This window comes from Cyanistes caeruleus, chromosome Z, assembly GCF_971803275.1.
Source record: "Cyanistes caeruleus chromosome Z, bCyaCae1.hap1.1, whole genome shotgun sequence".
Classification (NCBI taxonomy): domain Eukaryota; kingdom Metazoa; phylum Chordata; class Aves; order Passeriformes; family Paridae; genus Cyanistes; species Cyanistes caeruleus.
Window position 1 is genome coordinate 20,577,357 of NC_141732.1, and position 24,671 is coordinate 20,602,027.

Consider the following 24,671-nt stretch of genomic DNA (forward strand, 5'->3'; position numbering starts at 1 on the left):
GCACCTGCAGGACTCTGAGGAGCACCTGCCTCGGATGGCAGGAATGAGCAGAAATCCTGAGGTGATAGATGAGATGTGTCAGAAGCTCCAGAGTGGAGCTGGAACCATGGGATGTCTCAGCAGACAAAGATGAAAATGAAGAAGAAAAAGAAAAAGAAGAAAAAGAAGAAAAATTCTATAGGTAAGAAGGAACAAAAGAAAAGAAACCTGTCCCTGAACACCTTGTCCATTTTATGGTTTTTTCCTCAATTTAAATATAATTTTATTGCTGACTTTCAGCAAAATATTATTTGGATCCAGGCATTTTCCTACAGACTTCTGTACTGTGATGTTGAACAGGAATTCCTTATTGTGTTTCCAGCCAAAACTCCAGAAAACTCGTGTTCTTTTGCTTCAGTGTTACTCTAGACTGTGTTGTCTCAAGTCTGCCGGAGAAGTAACACCTCTAGGGCACAATGGGTGACATGGTGCAAGTCACAATTATTAAAGGGAAATTTTAAGTAGTTTAAGCTTGCTTCTGTTTTGGAGATAACAAGGTTCAAGGCATGTTTGTATTTGTTGTAATTTGTCCCATCATAGAACTGCCTGAAGGTACATTACTCAGAGTTTGATTTGCATCTGATTTTCCTCAAAGGAGAAAGATGCAGATGAAACATTTCAAATGTAGCCCAATTCTATACCAGTGTAAATCATTTCTCCCTGTAACTGCTATAAGTTTCTCAAGATAATCAAAGTCATTGGGAGTATACATGGAATTCCTAGCCATAGAAATTCATCTTCACATAATTAGGCATGAAATATCATGGATAACAAAATATAAGAGTGGAATGTTGGGTCTCAATGACATTAATATAACAAAAAGACATAAAGTGTAACTGATTACTGTGGGTATTTTCTGAAGGTTGTTTTAAGTAAAAAAGTAAATATTTTTGAGGTAAAGATTCTTCTTAAAGTAAAATTACCAGGAATACCAGCCAAAACAAACATAGTGAAAGGAGTGACCTCTCCCCAGATATCAGCACTACCAATCTGTTTTAACAGCTAGCACTGTCACATTCTAGTTCAAGAATGGGACTACTACATAGACCTAAAAGATTAAACAAAGCAAAAAGCATCACAGTGAAAATTAAAAATTTAAGTAAAAACCTAAAATACCCTACTTAAATACTACTGGGAGTGTGGTATTTTCTGATTGCTTTGCCAGTTTCTTCATTTAGCAATAGCTGTAGTGCTTATATGTCTTACATAATTTATCAGTGTAAAAATAACTTGGAAACATAATCTTTCAAATATGTTTTTATTTTTATAAGATTGTGATCATTTAAAATCAAACACCCTCACTTGTTCCAATGGCTCACTTTCTTCTTTTCCATTTTTTTTTCTTTTTTTTCTTTTTCCCCCCTGTGGTAAGCAGAGAGAGGACAGAAGGCAAAAACACCCTTTGTTATCATAAAAAGAAAAATCACAAAAATAATCCCTTTAAAAAACCCAAAAAACTCAAAAATCTTTTTGTATAGGTCCCATACTGTTTTCTTTACATCCCAGTGAAGCTATAAAATATTCAAATTTGCACAACAGAGTAAATAGTCATAGAAGTTAAATTAGTGGTGGGTTATTCATACAAAGGTTCACAATGAAGCTGCTTCCTGAAAACTCACAGCGAAACTGCTTGTTGAGTTAGTGATACCAAAAGCCTTCCTTTTGTACTATAAGCTAAAGGCAGGTTTCTGGGTTTAGTCCCTTTTGTCATAAGGGTGGGGTACACAAAAAATAGCAGTGAGGTAGAAATCCTGAGCCACTGGTCTTACCTGTCTAGGCTCGATCATGTCAGCCTGCAAATTTAATTCTGTATTTTCTTTTGCAATTGGTAAATAGCACTTTCTTCTCCCTGCTTCTGCTGCTGTTTTTTTCATATTAATATAGGAATATCAGAAGTTTTGTGCCTGGAGTTATTCCAAGAAACTTACAGTTTGATTTACAGTTCAAAATAACCAGCCTGTCTCAGCTGAGGCCATTCACAGTATAACGGCATAGGCAGCGATAAAAGTATGGGCTTGTTTTACCTTTAATTTTCAGAGAAGAGAAATGACAATACACTTCCTTGAAACAACTGTAAAAAGCAGGGGAAACTTTGTTCTAATGTAGTAACAGCTTCATCTGGACCGATTTAATCACTCTGTTCATATGAAATTAGAGCTGCAATTGTATAAAATACTACTTGGAACTCTATCAGTTTAACTCCTACCAGAAGAATTGTGTTTCATATTCTTCGAGCTGAAACAAGTGTGGAGACTTATAAATTATTCTAATGAAGCCCTTCTCATCTTGTGGATATTTGTGCTTTCAGATATATAGAACCAACCTGTACTTTTTTCACTTATAGCTAAGTTTTCTACAGCTTTGAGTTTCATCTAGTAAGTTTTAGTCTGCTGGCAAAACAGGCATTGCCTGACACAGGAGTCAATGAGAAGAAACCTGATCCATGTCTATTTTATTTTCTGCAGGTATCTTGTTGCCTAGTGAGGCTCTTGCATTTTTTGCAGGTTAAATATTTATGTTCACAGTGTGGGAGGTTTTCAGAAAATACCAGAAGTTAACTCTCATCTCTCTGGAAACACTGAGAAACAGACGGATAAACATGGATGAAGGTAATTGTTTAGGACTTAGTATGTATTTATTAAAAATAAGAAATGTTTGTGTATGTTACACTATGACACATAGATATTGAGTGTGGTAAGGTGGAGCCAGGCCAATGTTTTATCAAATAAGCTGAGTTCAAATTGTGATGAGGACAACCATCACTTTTTCAGGGAAAGAAAACAACTCATGCAAATGAAATGCATTCTAAAAGAGCTAAGTCCTTTACATAACAGAAAGATAAGCACAAATGAATGAAAATAGTTTTATACATAGCTAATTATTTTTCAAAAGCTGTCTTGCTAACCTAGGAAATACGTGTTTGAATGCCAGGGATAATTTGGAAAGCTGTGTATGTATTTGTCTTCACAGACATTTAGAAAAGTGTGATAAATTAAGGTCTTCTAAGTCACTGCAGGATTTTCAAATAGTGAAAAAAAATAGTGATTTTTTTAGAAAAATAGGCCTGACTTTTCACAGTTCAACAAGTTACTGAGTATTTCAGGCATGATACTTCTTTCATTTCAGGAAATGCAATCTTAGAAGGTAAGAGAGATTGTACAGGGGAATCATCAAAGAGCTGATGAATGTGGCTTCTGGTGAATGTCTGAAAAGTGGAATGATGGTCTAATAATGTAAGAATCTTTAGTTATTTCTTAGAAGACTGAGTTCAGAAATCTTCAAAAATCATCAGTTTCATTGTAGGACAGGAAGCAATGAACTTAAGGAAAGGGAATTTCAACTGGATTTTAAACATAAACCATTTTCACTAGTAAGTGATTAAAAAGAAATTTCTTGTTTACTATTATTTTATTTAAGGCTATTTTTTCACAAACTTAGAGCTTTTCTCAAAGTCTTGCATCCCTACTGCTCATTTCTTCCCTGAAATTTTAACTCCTGACTGCTCAAAAAAATTAACCTGCAAGGCAAATAAATTTTCCCAGAGGATTCTGTCTCAAAAAAGAAATGATGATGCCACAAAAAAAGAAAAAAAAAAAATTGTATTGCCAAAAGTTGTGGGTTTCCTCCTAGATTTTTCCATAGAGATAACATGAATCCTAACCATGTCGTCTTAAAACTGTCTTTAAATTATCCTTGTATTCTTAAAAATATTTTTTTTTATGCAGATTACCTCCTATAAAAATTATTGTGACTGTTCAGGCTTCGGGTTTTTTTCTGATACAAACCCTCATGTGTCCATATTTGAGGACCAACAGGTAACCAAGGTTGGGTCTCAAAAATTAAAACATTCAGCATCCACAATCATTGATAGTTTGAGACTTTTATTAAGTATGCATTAAAGGTTAGGATAAGCGAAAGCAGAAGGCCAAATTCTAGAATTGCTTTTCAAGGGTGTACAATTAAAAAAGAAAGGAGCAGTCATGCAAAGCCTGTAACAAAAATGCAGGGTGGTTTGTCTTGCCCCACCTTAGGGACCAGGGTGCTGAAAAGCAGGATAGGGAAAGATGAGGAAGATCTGCTATTCAACCTGCAGATTCTGCCCATAAATCATGAGGGAACAGTCTTCTCTTACCTAATATTAGACCCTCCCACACGTATTTGTAAAAGTAGTTTTTCCTCAGACGTCAAACATAGTTATCAAGCATTATGTTTAAAATTTAAATGCAATAGTGTGGATTAACAATGAATTGCCAGGTCTGATTCAGAGATGAATAGCACCATTGGTGGTCTATTTGTAGTCTCAGGCAGCTGACTAATGAATGAGCAGACTGGTAGTAGCACGGAATCTCAGGTCTAACCAACATGAAGGAACAACTCTGTCTATCAGTAGACACACAAACACACATCTTTTTCCAAGGAAAGTTAAATCTACTTTCCTGCATTTTGTCCAGCATCTCTGTAACTTATAGTATAAAATGTATGCCTTTATTTTCAAGACGAAATATCAACAAAATAGAGCAAGAAAGCTTTGTTGTCTGTGGTAGCAAACTGGAATATTAACTCCTGTCATGGGTGTTTTGCTCCATGGTGTCAACTTATCAGGTGATAGCTCCCATATATTCTCTTCTCCTTGCCAGGATACTACACATACACACATATATATCCTGACTGACTGTTTAACCTTCACACCAGAACTGAAGAATAACAAGTTAAACAAGTTTGATTGTCAGCTCTGTTGGGCAATACAACTGGGCAAGGTTGTTACATAAGGCAGAGTAACCTGAGAATGCTAGAGATAAAAATGTAGTTTGACCAGAAAGAATAAAAAGAAAGTGTTTGCTTAATATATTTCCATCTTGAAAAGAACTGAATTGCAGCTTGCATCAAGACAAGCTTTTACTCGTAATACACTGTCCAAATTCATTGCTAAATCACTGTCAGAGGATGAGATGGAGTTATAAAAGATATCCTGGTATGAATCTTCATTCCAGCTGATACCAACATGATGTAGTACTAATGAGGAAGGAGTGCCCTTCAAAAACAATCCAGGCAGTTGTTAAATAGAAGGGGAAAGTACTATTCCATGCACAAAAAAGAGATGAGGGTTCAGAAGGCCCATTTTCCAACTACTGAGGTATACTGAATATTGCAACTACATTGCTACATTCCTGCTTCTCTGAATGATCACTAGCAGAGATAAAAAATGACAATTTCCACATTTTTGTAAGCCACAAAGGGAAACAATATGGTCTTGCTTATCAGGATGTTGGAAGAATGGTCGTTCTCTATCCACACTGTTTCATGTTCCATTTTCCACGTGATGAAGGAGGAAACACTCTTTATATCTCCCTGTCCAAGTCCAGAAGGAATGGTTTTCTCTTTCACTCTGGCTGTTTTAATGAACCATACTTTAAGGACACTCCCACCGCTCCTACCTGTCCTCTTCTCACGCTGCTGTTCTTTGTTTTGCGTCAGAGCACAGAGGGTGAGACGGGCTCTGATCAGTCTGCTGATGTTATTGTAAGACAGCCCAGAGCGTGCATTTTCACTATGGGTAATGTTGAATAGCAGAAAATCTGTTCAACAGTAGAAAGTGCTGTAACAAGAGGCAAAAAAGAAACTTGCTCTCAGACAGCTGCTGTACACAAAGATATCAAAAGGGCGTTTGTTTTATGTTGTGAGAGAGTGGTGTGCTTAGGAGTGTGCTTAGTGTGTGTTTAGGAGAGTCTTGGTGCAGCCATTGAACTGGACGTCACCATTCCTAAACTGCAACACCGTCCAAAGGGACATCCTCTGCAAAAATATTGTGTGCTGCAATAAAAGTTTAGAGTTTAGAGGAAAAGAGAAAGGATTTTTTGAGATACAGAATTTGTCTTTTAAGTAACAATTATATGCAATGGAGCCCTACTTTCCTGTAGAAGACTAAACGCTCACTTGGCCATAGGAAGTAGTGAATTAATTCCTTATTACATTTTGCTTGCATGTAGCTCTTTGCTTTACCTATTAAACTCTCAACCCACGGTTTTTATCACTTTTACCCCTCTGATTCACTCACCCATCACTGTGAGGAAGTGAGGCTGCACGAACCTGAGTTGCTAGATAGGTTCAAACCACAGCAGAAGCTGGTATCAATCTAGCAACATATTCTTGTGCTGCTTCTATGGGAATGCTGCTTACTAAATTGATCAAGAAAACAAAACAAAAAAACAATTCAAACTGTGGTGATAGTGGGAGGGAAGGATTAAAGTTAAACCAGATTGATCTTCGTTATATTGCATTTCTGAAATGAATTTCTCAGTCTGTCTTATGAAAACATTCTGTCAGCTTTGTTAGATATGTAGAACTTCAACTGGTCCATGGTCATTTCAATAACTTTGCAATCATCTTAATTCTTTATGACCACTTTTAAGTGTAATTCTCAGGCCTTTTCAGTGGGCACAAGCCAAGTTTTAAAGGCTTTAGTACTTTTTGTGTGAAGCTGACTGGCAGTCATTGGCAAGTCCCAATTCTGACAGCTCTTGCCAGATAGCTGAAATTACTGCAATGACATGAGTTCAGTTGCTGAACTTAGAGTCACCTATGTTTTCATTCCTGTGCACATGCTCTAATTGCTTCCCAAAAGGCCTGCCATTTGTATTTCATGTTCAGGATCAAGTATTCATTTTCTTCTGTTCTATAAACCTTGAAGGTCTAGAAAAGCAACATGTTTCTCTATAGGACTTATGAGGTTGACAAGGTAATAAAAAAATAAAAAAAATAAAATAAAATCTTTTTGCTAGTAAATATCTTTGGTTTCTTTAAAATTCATCAAGAAGATCTTCTTCTGGGGAAACAGAAATTGATCATAAAAAGAGATCAAATGTATTAGAGACTTCCAGAGACAAAATTTGGCCAAGAGTTATGCACTGAGGAGTGTGTTTGAGATGTGCTTTTGGATAGAAGCTGCATGAGACTTGCCAGGTTTTATTCAGGATAGATGGTGAATTCTGACTATATTTCGTGGACCTCAATGTGCTTTCCTAATTCAGCTAAATCTGGCAGTAAAATCAAGATTAAATCACCAAATCATGTTAGATTTCAAAAAAGACAGAAAGACCCAAAACCAAAGGTTTTCTCTGATCAGTTTCTAAGAAAGTCACCCAGGTTTAATTAAACTGCTGATAGTTTCCAATATTTTAATCTTAAATCCATTTTGGTGTCTGATATTGCAGATCTGGTCTTGTTTCACAAAATCTGTTTTTAAGAATCTCAACTGAATGTCTTGAGCTACCATTTTATTAAAAAGAGTTATGTTGCTTGTTTTTCAGAAGCATGGGTACAAAGTGTTGACCTTCCATGCTGGCAAGTCCCCAAAGGCTCGGTGCAGACTGAAACAAAACCACTGACCACCACGCACTCCACTGTTGTCCTACCAGGGAGCATTACTGATGATTCGGAGGATGCACAGGAACATCCTTCGTGTGTGATTGAAAGTGTTGTGGTGAAAGACACACCTGAGGAGCGTAAGTAGTAGTAGCAGAATCAGATTGTACTCCACTGCTTTCCACAAAAGGCAGTGGTGGTATCTGTACTGTAGAGTCACAGCAGCAGGACATTATATTATGTGCTCTTGACCTACACACATTGATGTGTAAGTGGCTAATTTTGCCTAAAGTAGGATTATGGGAAGGGTTGCTAAGAGTCTCCAAGATGGCAAAAATGAAACAAAATGTGAACGAAAAGGATGTAGATGTGAGACATCAAGTCTTTTAAAAAATACAGGTTTTGTGTCCTTCAATGACATTATCATTCACATGAGATCATATCATAATCACAGAACAAAAGCTGGTATTTTTATATATGTAATGTAGAGCGATGAAAATAATGATTTCAGGAAAAGGAATAGTTTGTGTAGAATAGCAAGGGCAGTGTTTTCAACACGTATTTTATGTATTTTGTAAATCACCAAAACTGGATCTTGGAAAACAAGACTTTTATGGCTGTACCTGAACTGGACCATCTGGTAGCTGGACAGACTGTATTTTAGAATGGTGCATCCTCTTACAGTACAGCTAGTAAAAGCAACATGCAGAGAGTTAGTATAAAATCAATAGTATAAAAGCATTTGTTAGTATAAAATCACTGCAGTATGTAACTAAATAAGAATTGTGTTAGGAACTAAGGAAATATATACATTTAAATTTTTCCAGAGTGCAAAATTTCTTCATTTCTAATAATTGTTTCGACCAATTCAAAGATTCAGAGGACTTCTTTCAGACACTGTTTTCTCTTTCACATCAGAGTACTTGAAGGTTTTGTGGGTAGGTTTTCTCTCAGCAAGTGTTGCGTGCATCGAGAGTCAGACACACCTCACGTAACCATGTGATGCAGCCCCACCTCTTAGCACACACATACACACACACTCACATTTTCCAAGATATTGGGAAAAATCCAGTTTATTTTGTAATTTTTAAAATAAAATTTTGAAGACATTCCTACAGAAGGTGAGAAAGAAGTCCAAAATGTAGCTTTTGCATTGGATATCCCTGTTTTCAGGATCAAGTGGAACCATTCAAGTGTCACACAAGTCCTCACACATCCTTCTTATGCTTGTGGTTTTCTCAATAACTTCCCAGTCTCTCACATTTTGTATTCCTTTTAATTACTTAGAACACTTTTTAGACAAAGAGAATCAGGGCAAGAATGTCAATGATTTTTACAATATTTTAGCCCTTGAATTTTGTTAACAGACTTAGAGGGAAGCTCATGGTTGCACAAGCTTGGAATGAATATAAACAAGTGGTCATTTCTGAATTCCCTGATTGGATGGAGTGAAGACAGAACTCAAGATAAAGGTATATTTGTAAAGCAAGTATTATTCTTGTTTTTGGGAACAGATAATACCTTAAATAAAATGAGGAATTTTATTCTTTTTTTTCCCCTTATATGTGAGCTCTGATTGAATTAAGCTGCGTTGCTTGGATTTTCAAATAAAATTCTTTAGCTTAGATATACAAAAGTCACTATTCTAGATAATTACATCAGTATTTTTGAATTCATACTCCTATTAGTTAATAATGATACTGGGTTGAGAATTGTGGTACTTAAATTAATTTTCCAGTAGCAAGTCAGCTACTGTATTAAGCAAGAACAATCTAATTGTTGGGGGGAAAAGTAATTTTACATTCTTATTTAACAAAAAGGAAGATTAGAAAAAAACTAATATGTATGTCATACCCTGATAAAAAAATGTGTCTATCCAGTAATTTGCAGCAGGTAGTTTCCAGGATGTAAAGTGTCCTCTTAGTTGTTATAAAAGCTAGTTTTCTTAAGAGGCAGCATGTTTCTGCATGAGTTTTTTAACCTGATTTTTAATTTTTAGTTTTAATGACATAAATATATGTAAGTAATGAATATCAGAGTATTCATGAGAAAACAATTGTCTAATGTAAGTCTGTACAATGGTGTCTAGAGGAAGAAGCTAACAAGTCTGTTACTGTATTTCTCCTCCCAGGATCCTATTTTGTCATTAGAATAAATCCCAAAAAACAACAATAAATGCCACTAAAAAAAATTTAACCGTAATATGTACATGTGAAGTTGCAGTGTATTTTAGTTGATAAAATAAATTTTGTTTTACACTAGATCAGTTTACCACATCTGGAGTTTGTTCTGCTGCTGATCACAAAGCAACTGAGTTGGAGGAATGTACAACCAAAAAAGTGCCATACATTCCATACAGCCTAGCTACATTGCATATCATCAAGGTAAAAAACCCCAAAACATCCAAATATATATGTATTTGTATTTATTTTATATACAAAGGAATGTGCACAGATGATGTTCCATAACTTAAATATGGCTAAGTACAAAACCATATTTTTGATGCCAGAAACTAGAATAACTAGTATTTAGCCATATTTAAGTTATGGAACATCATCTGTGCACATTCCTTTGTGCACATTCCTTTCTATATAAAATAAATACAAATACACATATATCCTGGTGTACTGGTTTCCTTGCTTTATTTATTCCACTAAATATGGTCTTGTATTCTTGGTTTTTTAGTATGAGTCAAAAAAGTTCAGTGGTGATTTCTTTTTGTACAGACTACATACAGACTGCTGAGCTAGCTGTAAGACAAGTTAAATACCTGAAGCAAATTACTAAAATGACTCAGACCTCTGTGGGTGATGAGATCTGGAGCCCATCTGGAGCTTTTCAATCTCCTCTTTAAACAGACTTTTCTTGTGTCTTACACTTATGATTGTGTCTCCTTGGAATTCTGCTACTTCCACAGTAGTTTTTGTGGATGAAGAGTAAATAGGAGAGTATATTTCAAGACTGCATTGCTTCTTGGTTACTTTTTTTGTCATTTGAGCTCTGATAGTGCCAGATGGTAAAGACTCCTCACTCCCAAGTTAACTGCTTGAAAATATTCTTGATGATTTAATCTGTCAGCCTAGTTCCATGCTAACAACCACAACTATTTTCAAATAATTCATCAGCCACAATAAATAATCCGAGATTGTATTTTATTTATTTATTACTATAATCTCATAATTGAGATGTTTTTGCTTTAATTTGGCTGAAGTGCTCACTGTCAGCAGAACCTGCATTGTGTGAAGCTTAAATGAAGAGCTGAAACCAAGGAAATCTCTGGAACAGTTCTAGATTTTTATAATTTTTTATAATTTACATATGATCAAGTTCATGTGTCAGTGAAATTTGACATTGAACCTACCAGACAAGTATCTTAAAAAAGAAAGGGGGACAGCAGAAGCTAGGATGGAAATTGATGAAATTCTAGCTTTAGTGACTATTATGAATTAAATAAAACTCAAAATTAATTAAAGAGATTCATTAACGAACCTCATACCATTTAAAACTTAAATTATTCACTTTCAAACAGGAAAATGCTCAATTTGTCCATCCTGGATGTAGGCATCACATTTTGTTAGTCATTAAAATTGCCAGTGTATGTTAAAGATATATCAATTTTGTAGGATTTCAAGTTATTTTAATGAAATATAAAATAAAATAGAACATAATATGTAAGTACTATGTTTTCCTAACTATAAAATGCAAAATCTGTCTGTTGCTTCCCTTTTTTTTTCCCAGTTACAGGCCTAATACTATTCTTTTTTATGAAATTTAGAATTATTATAATGACTATGTCATTATAATAGAGGAAGAAGTGGAAGGTGTAATGTTAGGACCAAAAGAGAAATTCCATTTCAAGTTATTCACAGACTTTTATTCAATAGTGTAATATATTTTCTATTATTGAAGCCTGGAAGGTTTAGCCTTTAGTAGTTCTACTACTCGCTATTTATCTCTGATTCATTACAAATGGAGTTGTTAGTGCTCGGACTTTCTAATTTCCATATTCCTCTACAGATTGTAAAAGACATGCAGCAAATGAAAAACAGACACATGAAGATAATTAGAAAACTAGATGATATAAGGAAAGAAAAGCAGGTAATTATCCTGGAGCATTAGGACTGTTGACCATTAATCAAAGTGATACAGAGAGATAAAATCTACTTCATTCACAATTACATCTCTTCCATTCATGTACCATTCTTAGTGTCTGTATGTAATGACAGTGTATCTTGAAGTGTATTTTATCTTACAGCTTTGTGAAGTCTGGTTTAACTTTTTGTCTGGCACAATGGCAGAGAATTTTCTTTTAATATCACCTTTATGTTATGACTGACACCATGGTTTCAGCATTTGCATTTCTGTAGGCTGTGCCTCTCAAGAATGACTGCAATGTTAAGGGCTGTGCCAGGTTGTATTGCCTTTTATGGCTTTTTTTTCCGAGGGTATTTTTTGTCTACTTTTCATTTAGCTTGGCTTTAGCCTTGCAATATTTTGTCAATGTAGTTTACAGCATAGCAGAATATCTTCACCTGTAAACTCATTCAAAGTGACAATGAGGATCCAGAAGTGCCATTCCTGTGATCAGAATTGCACAATATCTCTCTTTCCTTAGTGGAAGCCTTTCTGCATTCTGCTAGCCAATAATTCTCCCAAAAAGAATTACTTGTATCATATTTTTCTACTCTGTTCTGGAGTCTTTTCTTGCAGTTACAGCTTCACATTTCTGTCTATTTGTCACATCATTTTCCTTTTCTGATCCAGACAGGCACTCAGTTCCCATGAAGAGGAATGCTTTCCACACAATTAAAGTTTACTCTGGGCACACAGAAAGAGGAGATTCAGAAATTCTTCTAAAGCCACCAAGGGGAAGTGAACAAAATCTTCTGACTGTCAAGTAAAATCTAGAGAATCTCCAGTACGTAGTGCACAAAGCCTAGACACCCTTTGGAGCACAACAAGATTTCATCTTTTTGTCAGGTTGTCACATCTGCACAAGCATAGTAATACCAGTGTAAATCAATTTCTGAACTTTGGTAGGGATGTAACCCTCACACAGCCACATCTTCCACTTTCAACTGCCTACAGTTCACTAGGGGAAGAGAAAGAGAGAAGGGAAAGAGAACAGGGGAGAGCACAGCTGCATAGCAAGACACAGCAACCTGCTGGACAGTGATGCAAGCACAGGGACTGTAATGATATTACTTCACAGAATCGCTCTCATTTTGGTTGCTGTGTGGATTTTTTGCTAAGCTACTTCCAAACTTTCCCTGTCTGAGCTAAGTTTAATTTCTTTTAAATTGCTTAGCTGTACTTGGGTGGATTCATTCTGATCTGCTCTGAGAGTGGCTTTGGTTTTATTTCTGAAAAAAATACATAGAATATATGTTATTTTAGGAGTAAGTTTTGCATGAAGTCTGCAATAAATGAGAGTACAAACCTCCTGTGTTTAACAGTAAATGTTTGCAGCCAATAAAAATCGTTCATAAATGAGAATAAAGAGAGTCTGATGTGTAAACCATTTCCTTTATCATACCCAACTTTCTGTTCTCATTCACTATTTCTTTTCTCAATAATATTCTGTTACAAAGGAGGAGACCATAGCTACTATAAGGAAACATTACAGTGAGAAAATGAGGTGTCTGAAATCCCAGTTAGAAGCTTACCAAGAGCTGATGAACAAGAACAACATACACTGGGAAGATACAGTTAAGGTAAACAAGTGTTTTTGTTTTACATGGGGATAAGCACAGCAAGTATTTACAAAGGTGGCAGGAACAGGCTTTATAATTAATGCTCTCTTATGCACAGACAGTTAAATGAAGACATGCAGCTTGTAAAACTGACAAATTTTATTTTAAAATAAGCTATGGTTTTCTCCTTCTGGACATGAATAAAGCTTTGTTCAAGCCAGGTTTCACCTGGCTGTGCAGTGCACTTGGCAACAGCTTTGTTTTCATGTAAATAATGTGTGAAGGATAGTCCTAGAATATATAGGATGTTTGCTGCTGATTTGGTGATGACTGGATATTAAGGTTTATCATGTTCCTCCTGATCTGCTACTGAGGAAAAGATTCAGAGTCCTCCAGCATTTAGAAAGGGTCTTTGGAAACAGACTACCTCTGGACACAGATGGTCATTGCTAAATGAGGAATTTTAATTTTTTTAGGTCCACAGGCCTTAGCAGCCTGGTCCAAATGTTAAGACTTTTCAAGGTGTGAAACAAAAATCTCAAACTGAATGCCTTTCTGAAAAATAGTGTTGCAATTGTCAACCCTTTTGCCTTATTTTACTGCCTTCAGAACCTGAGAGAAAGAAACAGACAATTGATCCAAGAGATCAATCTTTACAAAATGAAGCAAAGAACAGAGAACTGGAGAGAAGAAAAGGTAAAGAAACAGAGTTTGTATTTTCTTTTTCGAGTCAGATGGTGTTCTTGCTATTCCAATGTGTGCTGTTTGCCTACCTGACTGCTTTTAGATATGTACATCTAAATCAGTGAAAATTGACCTACAATGCACTTGCCTTCCTCTTTTTCAGAGAAAAAATTGGGGTTTCGCCCTTTGAACAGCAATGGAGTTCATATATGTTGTTTTTTCTTACTATATTTTTCTTTCCACTAAAAATTATTAGATGGTCACTTCTCTTGCATTCCATGTTTTATGTCTTTTTTTGAAGAATTTTAAAATTACGGTACAGCACATTGCTTCTTCCTTGCTTAGGAATTGAAATTAAAAATCCACAAAAGCTTCTAATTGTCTAAGCAATTGTAATATTGAATTTCAGCTGGCTGACACAGCAGAAAAACTACTTTATTTGGTAGTTCCCAGGAAAAACTTCCTAAAGTTCCTGAGGCTTTCCAAATTTGTCTGTAGTAATGACACTTTTAATTTATTAACAGCATAGGTGTTAAAAAAACAAAAGAAATTTGTTGGGTTTTTTGCATATGTAAACATGGCCTGATATTTGTTATTTTCTGCACAAGGTTCAATTCTGTCAATATGTGCAGCAGTTCCTTTAGTTTTGCACCACTGCTTTGTTACAACCAGTTTTCATTGCAGTTCTCTGGGACATGACTTCGGGAAGATCTCACCTTGTGCTGGGGAGTGTTTGGGGAAGGAGGGAGGGAGGGAGGGGGTCTAGGGGTGAGGTCTGTGAGGCAAATTATTCCTTAATTCATGAAACTGAATGCAGATTTCCATATGATTTCTGAGTGAAGATCTCAGGCAGGATTTTTAGTATCTCTTTTCAAGTGTCCTAGCACCACCTTCCGTTTAAGTTCTGCATGGCACCAGTATTTAAAATTAGGGTTTTTACTTTTCAACCACGTTGAGCTGCTATAATATACCATGCCTTACTGATAAACTGAAAAAAAAAAACCCAAAATTAAAAAAAAAAAAAAAAACAAAACCAAATCATACTGTTATCATATTATTATTATATATCGAGGAAATGTAGCAAAAATACTGTAATGAAGAGTTAAAAGTGGTGAGAACACTGTTCCAAGGTTTGTGGGAAGAAGGAGTACTTTCTGTTAGGCAGATAGTGCTGGTAAGATTTGGCATGCACGATCTTTTCTGAAGGGTCACCGTAGGAATACTTCCAAAAGCTTTTGTTATTCAACTGTTTCAGGAGAATCAATAATTTTGTCTCTGTTATCATTTCAGTATTGTGGAAAAATGCTTAAGAAAGTAAAAGCATAGAACCCCTTGACTGAGGCTCTTGTGAAAACACTGGTGCCTGAGCAGTCTCTGTTTATTTCTGTATTTTATTTTCCAGTAACATTTGATTACTGCTCAATAACCTGTTTACACAGGTTGTACACATAAGTATCAACAACATTATTTCCACTTTATTGATTATTCTCCCCAAAGAGGATATAATGAAAAGTGGTATTGATTTCCTGCTGTTTTTCTTTTCTTGTCTTGCAGGTCTGCATTCTAGAAGATTTGTGTAAAAAGCTAGATTACCTTTATACACAGCACACGCTGAGTGAGTGTTTCAGATGCAGAGTTTCTTGATCTGTTTCTGTTTCTTCTCTGTTTGTTCTTTTGTTTACACTGAGCTGCATACCTTCTGAAGTCAATATAAGTATTTTCTTTTCAATATTGTCTGCTCAGGTGGAATAATAAAAGAATGTTGAAGCTTCAAATACTGCCTGTAATAACTCCAAAATCCTTAGCACATCTTGCTTTTTGCAGTCAGCATAATTTCTCAGTAGGTTTATTTCAACACTTGTAGCCTTTCCTTTGGAGGTGTAAATCAAAGGAAAAGTATGTATCCTTAATAATTATTTGATTTTAAATAAATTTAAATTAATTATTAATGAAAATGTAATATTGATTATTAAAAATTACTGGTTTGTGATAAAATCTTAATTTCTAAAGGGAGATAATTTCACAGAGACAGTATTGTTGGAACTGAAGATTAGAAATGCTGAAGTTATTCTTACCTGGTTTTCTATTGTTCTCAATTCAGCTTTACAGGAGCTACACAGCATCAGTTTACATGTGGAAAGATTGAAAGACCTCATGAATTTCCAGATAAAAATTCTTCAGCAAAAGTCTGAAAAGGCAGAAGGACAAAATTCACACGTGTCGGGGGTTCTAGTATTAAAAACAGAACAAGTGAGCACAAATATGGAAATGTAACTGGTTGTTTATGGGATTACTGCAGGTATTTCAAAGGCAATCAGGCTGAGTCTAGTAAAAGCTGAAATCAACTGGTATCAACAAACTGTATTAACTAACTGAATCAGTCTAATGGATAGTAATTAAGGCGTGTAAATGTATACCTGCCTTGAGAACGACACATTTATGAGGAATGATTAAAACATCACAATAATGGAACAAACCCGTTGGTTCAGGAATCACCAGTAGTGTGCTATGGCTGTCATTATATATTTGATAGTAGACACTTTGCTACCAAATGCTTTTAAGTATCCAACTCTTTGACTTATAAAAACTATATTCTGAACGTTGCAACCAAAGAAACCATCTTATTCAATATTTCATTTACTTTTCTCCATTTCTGCTCCCCTTATTAAAATCTTGGTGGTTTTACATGAAAGCTGTAACTTTTCTCTAAAAAATCCTTTTTTCTGTTTCTCTGTTTCTGCTGCATCTCTTCTGTATTTTTCTTTTTATTCTTGGATTTCTCAGCCTCCTTTGGACTGAATTATTTTGGGATTCTCCCTCATGGGGAGCCCTGCTTATCTCACTTCTTCTTATTCAAACAAAACTCCAGAGCTCGTTAGAGTCTTGTTTCTCGTGTCTATTAAAAGGTCATCACAAAACTTAACAGATCTCTCCAGGCTGGCTGTACAAGGTTATATGTTTGTAATCTGGTACATTTCTTTCTTCTGATGGCACAACAAGGCCTTGTGGCACACTTCTTGTCTGATGCACAAAATGGCCCCGAAATACGCAGGTCTTTTATCTTTATTCCTATTTTTACCCAATTAACAATAGACACGTATTTTATTTTTCTTAATGACCCAATGACCCAATGACCCAATGACCCATCACCTCTGTGCTGCACTGTGGCATTTTCTGTCCAATCCCTTACTACTACCCAAAAACCTCTAGGAAAAGAACATGAAGAAGAAAGAAGGGACAAGAGACAACACCCTAAATCCTCCATCTTGTCTCCTGTTCTCCAAACTAACTTTTTCACCTAGTGGTTTAAGAAAACTTTCTAATCTACACACTTACACTTTTAGCTTTTTCTATCTAACTTTAACGTTTGTTCTCATGTATCACCATGAAAATATGCTCACGAATTTCATGTTATATGAAATTCAGTGTTTTTCTGGATCTTATAACTAAGTATCAGAAACAGGGGCACACACTCTGTATTCCAGACTCCAACAAAAGCAATCAAAATTTAGATATTGGCAGAGTGTATAAAAGTTATACAGAGAGTTTGTTGCCTGCAGGCAGCTAATGAAGGAGAGAAAACCGACTGGTCAGTGGAAAAGCAATATCTTTGGCAAGCACACACCATCCTGCAAGAGATACAAGAATCTTTACAGAAACGAGAGAGGGAAATCACTGATCTCCTACAAAGTGAAAGAAGATTTAACAAGGCGATGAAACCTCAAATGACAGTGTTGATGTTCCTGAAATCTCTTATCAAGATGGTAAGAATACAGTTTCTGCAAAGAGGAAAGTTTATTTAATGGGTTTTGTAAGAAGTTCATTAAAAAAAGAGAGTGCAGTTTACTTTATTAATGTTATAGTCCTAGAAGTGGCAAAATGTTACTTTGAATACTATACTTTACAGGTAAGATTTTCAGAGTAACAAATGGAATTAGGGACTACCTTGAATACTCACTAGGTGGCATTATTTCTAAAGATAAATTAATGAAGCATGAGACTAGTAGCATGTAAAAAACATGTATTTCTAGCCTTTCAGTTATGTGAACTGCAGAAACTGCATTTTTTTATCTATGTTAGGTTCACACCATATATTGTGATGTCCCTGGGGCACAACAATGCATCCATGATCTTATCAGGAAGAATAAGGATGAAAGAGCTGATCTGGAAGAAGTTTTTAACAATGCTCAAGCTGACATTCTGTCCTATGAAATATTTTGTGGAAATGAACTTTTGGATGACACAAGGTATATTGAATAGTTAATAAAACAAACATAGAAATAACAGGAAAATAATTAGCTCTTTTCAGAGAGAGAAAATATATTTTGGACAATGCTGTTATGGTTTTCATGTCTATTTATGGGGGGAAGTATTAAAGTAGTGTCTTCATCTATATTATGAAAGAAATCAATAACATAGAAACACCTTGTATAAAAAGCAGAAAAACCTTTCAACTTAACTGTGCAAGTTTTATCCATTGTATTATAAAATATGATGAAATAAGCTTATTTGGTAGCCCTGTGCTACAAGATTATCTTCTCTTCCTACTTTTTCTGCAGGAAGTTCTTTACAAATTAACTTCCTTAAAAGTAACTTCTACTTTTTCTTTATTATTCTCTTTTTTTTTCTTTCGCTTTCTTTTTTATTTTTTTTTTTATTTTTTTATTTTTAATGATAGGACACACCTCCCAATGAAGCTTTTCAGAAACATTGGAAAAGCAAAATCTGATTTAGAATATGTTGAAACAGAAAAAATTGTGTTTGATTGTATCCAGACAGGAGAAATCCCCAAATGGATTAAAAGGGATTGTCTTTGTGTACCCTGGTCAGGTGAGAAATCCTTTTGTCAAATCACAGAAGCTTAACTATCCTCAGCCAGCATACTTTTGAATACATAAAACAATAGTACAGCAGTAAAAAGCAAGTTGTTGCAATGCCTTTAGCGTTCCAATGCCACATCTTCCATTTTGTGCATTTTAGTGAGCTACTGTATGAATTGCAATAGTGTGTCATGGATTTTAAATTTGGCTTCTAAATGTAAACTCCATCATTCATCTTCTCTTTGGTATCTTTATCATTTTGAAAACTGATGTACTTTTATATTCTGTCTAAATATCTCAATGCATGTTCTAGGTAGATGCACTCAGAACCTCCCTAGATTTGTCAGACATCCACTGAATAAAATAACAAACGTGGAATTCATAAGGCAGTAGCCCCTTTTCAAGAAAACTTTAAAATATCTATTGCATGAATTTAGCAAACTATGTTCCTCTGGTGGGACTAGCAGAAAAATCTTTCTCAAAATATTTGATTTGCTTTTTCTGTGATTCTGCAACACAAAGCCTGGTCTTGGTGAATTAGGGAAAGGAAGGTTGATGTGTTCTTCTATTTGAAAAAATTATAATTCCTAGTTTAAAAGATTTACTGGATTATATATTGATCTGATGTTATATCTTGGGTTATATATTGATCCCATAATTATGGGAACTCTCCAGAAGACCCTGCAATATGCTCTGAGGAGATAGAGTCACCATTCCAAGAAACTCATGCAGAAGTTTAAAATGGAAATCAAGGTAATGCATTACAATGTGTCGCTCAACTTGGTTTTAAAGTTATTAATGTGCTTGTTTGCCTAGCTGTTCTTAAGGGATTTGAGATTTGCTCTTTTTCTGTGATGTCTAAGCACATTTACACCCAAGAATGACATCGTTTTGCTAAATAATGAAGACAGTGTTATAGTTTTCTGCATGTTGACAGGATTCCCATGTTCTATTTTGCACCTGTGTATCTATTTTGTTGTTCATGTACAAGTCTTTGTGCATCATGGTATCCCTTGATGTATGTTACAAGTTAAATACATTAGAATCATGGAACTCTTTAAGTTGGAAAAGACCCTTACGATCTTTCAGTCCAACCATTATCCCAGGATTGTCAAGCTGACTACTAAACCCTAAATAAGTCCCTGAGTGCCTCATCTACATAGTTTTTTAAATACCTCCAGCTATGGTGATTAAACCGCTTCCCTGGACAAACTGTCCCAATGCTTGGCAACCCTTTACATGAGGAAATTTTCCCCAATATCCAGTCTAGACCTCCCCTCACTCAACTTGTGGCCATTTCCTGTGGTCCTCTCATTTGTGTCCTGGGAGAAGAGGTACATCTCCATCACACTCCTGCCTCCTTTAATGTAGCTGCCGAGAGCAATAAGGTTCTCCCTGAGCCTCCTTTTCTCCGAGCTAAAAACCCAAAGTTGCCTCAGTCAATAAGATTTGTGATCTAGCTTTGTTGTTTTTCTCTGGCTCCAGCAGCTCTGGTTTCAGATATCTAATGATTTGGAATTCATGGATTCCCTGTTTATTAGTAGGTTACAAAAGAAGCTTTGCCTCTTGTGAATTTAGATCAGAGTAAATAGAAATAGAAGTAACTGTTTGAACTGAGTTTTCTCAAACAACATCCACGAGTCCATGGGCCCGGGCAGGATGCACCCATGAGTGCTGAGAGAGCTGACGTAAATCATAGCAAGTCTGCTCACCATCATCTTCAAAAGGCCATGGAGTTGGGGAGACATGCCTGAAGACTGAACAAAAGCAGATGTCACCCCAGTTTTCAAAAAGGACCAGAAGGAGTGCACAGAGAACTATCACCTCAATTCATAGACAGGTGATGGAGAACCTCATTCTGAAAGCTATCTCTATCCATGTGGACAGGAGGTGATCAGGAGAAGTCAGAATGGATTCACGAAAGGTAAACCATGCTTGACCAACCTGGTAGCTTTCTGTGATGAAACAAATACCTGGATGGATCAGGGGAGAGCGTTGTCTGAATTGACTTCTGCAAGGTTTTCCACACCATCTCTCACAACATCCTCATAGGCAAACTCAGGGAGTATGGACCAGTTAGTGAGCAGTGAGGTGGATAGAGAGTTGGCTGAATGGCAGATCCCAGAGGGTCATCACCAGTGGCAGAGAGTCAGGTTGGAGGCCTGTCACTAGAGGTGTCCCCTGTTAGAGTCTGAGCCACAGAGTGTGATTTCTGATACCAAACTCTGATATCCAAGAAAACATAATGAAAATAACTGTTAAAGTTAAATAGAAAAGCTAAAAGTGTGTGTAAATTAGAGTTTTCTCAAATCACTGGATTTAAGCTAGTTTAGAAAATAGAAGACAAGATGGAGGATTTAGGGTGTTGTCTCTTTTTCTTCTTTCTTCTTCATCTTCTTCTAGAGTTTTTTGGGTAATAATAGATCATTGGATAGAAGATGCCGCAGTGCAGCACACAGATGATGCGTCACTAGAAAAACAGTATACGTGTCTTGTTAATTGGGTGAAAATAAGTATCAACAAGGCTCCATGCTGGGCCTGGTATTGTTTAATTTATTTTTTAATGGATTCAGTGGAAAGGCAGATGCCTCCTCAGGAAATTTGCTGATGACTCTGAGCTGGGAGCAGAGGCTGGTATCTGCACTGCTGTGCTGTGCTCTAGAAGGACCTGCACACACTGAAGAGATGGGCAGAGAAGAGCTGTCTGAAGTTCTGCAAAGGCAGGTACAGGATCCCGCATCTGGGGAGGAACCACTCCATGCACCAGCACAGGCTGGAGTGACCTGCTGGAGAGCAGCTCTGTGCAGAAGGACCTGGGGATCCTGGTGGACAACGAGCTGTCCATGAGCCAGCAGTGTGCCCTTGTGGCCAAGAGGGCCAGTGGTGTCCTGGGATGCATCAGGAAGAGCACTGCCAGCAGCCTGAGGGAGGTGATCCTGCCCCTCTCTTCAGCCCTGGTGAGGCTCATCTGCAGTGCTGTGTCCAGCTCTGGGCTCCTCAGCACAACAGGGACATGGAGCTCCTGGAATGGGTCCAGGGGAGCTGTACAAAGAGGATGAAGGGACCGGAGCATCTCTCTTATGAGGAAAAGCTGAGGGAGATGGGGCTGCTCAGCCTCCAGAAGAGGCACTGAGAGGGGCCTTATCAATGTCTGTAAGTAGCTGAAGGGAGGGTGCCAAGAGGATGGAGCCAGGCTCTTGTCGGGGGTGCTGAGCAATAGGACAAGGGGTAATGGGCAGAAACTGATGCACAGGAAGTTCCACCTGAACATGAGAAAAAATTCTTTACTGTGCAGGTGACTGGAAGAGATTGTCCAGAGATATTCAAGAACCATCTGGACACAATCCAGTGCCATATGCTGTGTCACAACTCTGCTTGAGCAGGGCAGCTGGGCCAGATGAGCCACAGTGGTCCCTTCCAACCTGACCTATTCTGTGATGCTCTGCTGAAATTGATCCAACTATATACATTAAAAATGCATCAAAAACCAGAGTGCAGTAATGCATTTAGGGTATTTTGACTGTTGAATCTCAAAGTGAAGAGATTCAAAATTACATTAAATACTTAAGTACCCTACATAGGTAAGTAGGGTAAGACAATGAGAAGATGTCCATCATGTCAAGTTAATGTAAAGAAGTTCTTCATTGGTAAATAATGAATAAAAACGGTTTTGGTTTTTTTCTTTTTGCTAATTTTTAGCTGCATCGCTCATTGCATTTTTGTGTTTGGTTTTGTTTTGAGTTTTTAGGTTTACCAGATAATGAAGAAACACTGAGAGATACCAACTCTGAAAGAAACTCCCTGTTTTAGAGAGGAGCACTGGAGAGAAAGCTTGAGCACAAAAGAACTCTCTGCAGTATTTTTTGAGTGGACAAAAAATCAGAAGCATTCTATACATGTGGTTCAGTAAATATCAGAAAACTTATGCAGGCATATAAGTGATTTGAAAATTTTATGCTCTTTAATAAATATTTTTTAATAAATCTTCTACAAGAAAGAAACAACAACAACAACAAAGTAAATGACCTTAGCAATGACCTGAAAGAAAGAGTCTGTGGCTGAGCAAAGGAGTCTTTGAGTCAAACACATTGCAAGTGGATGGGGTATATAAGCTTTTGCTGTCTAAAGTGGGGCATTTAGCATGCCTCCACAAGCAGTATCTTCAGACACATGGCTCCTAACTTTCATCTGTGAGGCACAAGCCTCCAAAATTAACTTTGTCCCACATCAAATTATTTAGCAATTGTTTTAGAGAGCTGGCTTTTATACCATGATATGTGTTTCAACTTTACACACTCGCTCTCTTTCTTTTTTGGGGGGGGGGTGGGGGGGGCAGTGGTTTGGGTTTTTTTTATTATTTGTTTTTTGTTTGTTTGGTTTTGGGTGTTTTTTTTCCTTTTGTTTTGTTTTGTTTTAGTTTTTCAATAAAAGATGAAATTCAATAAATAATAGACATGAAGAAAACTTTAAAAATATAAACTTCAAAATCGTACTTGTAAGAAGGTTGTAATTACAATCAAGTTGTAATTAATTCCCAAATAAATGGGAAGATGGTTGTTTTTTCTGAAGACAGCACTTGTCTCTAACAGTCTCTAATAGTTGTTGAAGATAATAATGCAAAGTTCCTGGAAGAGAATGCACACTTGAAATTTAAATACCAAATGTGCCCTTTTAGAGTCTGGTTGAGTTTTTTTTTGTCGTCTGTTAAACATGTGTACCTGGAGCTGAGTGGTTTATTTGAACTACTCAGCTGCGTCAAGTCTCATATTATAAGCTGAAAAAAATTTGTATTCCAGCACTGATCTATAATTCAAATATTATCATCACAGGCATAATTTTTTTTAATGCATATCTGTTCTTAAGGTGCATATTCTAGGTTTGAATCACCTATCAGGAGAGAACACTCTGTACGGATGAAACATCCCTCTTGTGCAAACAAATTGCTGTGTACTTATCACTGTCCTTGTGGGAGCTGTCCTTGTGGGAACACGATGTCTGTTCCTGAGTGCCATTATCCTACTCAGGGCGTTTTGCATTGGACTCTCAGAGCACACCGTGAGACTATCAGAAGAGAATGTAAGAGGAAAGGAACAAGGACATAGATGTCACTGAGATGTAGATGCATTATGGTGAAGGTGCTGCAGAGAAAAACAGCTAGAGTGGATAGAGAGGGTGATCTCAAGTGCTTTGCTGTGAACATACCACTCCAAGATGCAGCAGCACTGATGATAAGCCCAAGCTTTAAACAGGACTGAACCAGATCCAGTCCACCACAGGGAGAGAAAAAAAACCCTAAATATTTATGAAAGCTATATGCAATCTATATGCAGAATGTACACATAGACACTGTTTGATTTTTTTACTTCTGTTGGAATTTTGATTTTGTTGGTAATGAGACATTTAAAGGCAGTTTTAAATCAGCTTTAAAGAATGGAAGTTATGTAGCAAGCCAGAAGTCTGTTTTAAGTCAAAGGAGATTTTTGAGCTGTGGTTCAGCCATAGAACTGTATAACACAAAGTAATTGAATGTTTTATGTATAAAAGTGTAAAATAAAATATCCAAAAAATAAATGTTTTTATTAACTTTATTGTTTAACTTTGTTAGCTATTTAAGGTCCTCATGTGAGAAGATTCAATCTATGAAGAAATTTTGGCACTATTCTTATTCTTTCTCTAACCTTTTTGAATGTCTGACTCCAAAGCTTATAACTTAGCACCTTCCCACACCTAATCTCATGTCTATGCAAGTTTTCTGAAGCAATTTCATGGTGTCATATGCAAGTTGCTACCTTTTATGTCTTTTATATTTTTTAATTGTGTGACAAAGTGAAAAGGAATAATTCCTCTACCAGGCTATTGGTCTTTGCTTACTTATAATGTCAACATTAAGGCCAGGAACTAGATTTTAATTAAAATTATCATAAAACATAATTTTATACCAGTCACTACATACTTAAAATATAATTAACTTAATCAATACACAATAAGTGATAAAAATAAGAAAACAGTGCCATTTTGTTTTAGAATCATAGTCCAAGAGCAACGTACCCCAACAAGAGGAAAACTGAGCAAA

General features: G+C 36.3%; 1 protein-coding gene across 1 annotated transcript; it reads left to right on the forward strand.

The window, feature by feature from the left end:
* Positions 1-24,169, forward strand: LOC147648196 (uncharacterized). The gene is made up of 15 exons (XM_086867059.1): positions 1-181; positions 2,505-2,648; positions 7,347-7,541; positions 8,769-8,873; positions 9,664-9,785; positions 11,419-11,499; positions 12,993-13,115; positions 13,704-13,790; positions 15,333-15,393; positions 15,880-16,028; positions 17,339-17,542; positions 17,859-18,025; positions 18,457-18,608; positions 19,274-19,351; positions 22,347-24,169. Exons 2-14 carry the CDS (start codon positions 2,555-2,557, stop codon positions 19,336-19,338), a joined length of 1,605 nt encoding a protein of 534 aa, XP_086723185.1. The 5' UTR covers positions 1-181; positions 2,505-2,554; the 3' UTR covers positions 19,339-19,351; positions 22,347-24,169.
* Positions 24,170-24,671: the final 502 nt, after the last annotated feature.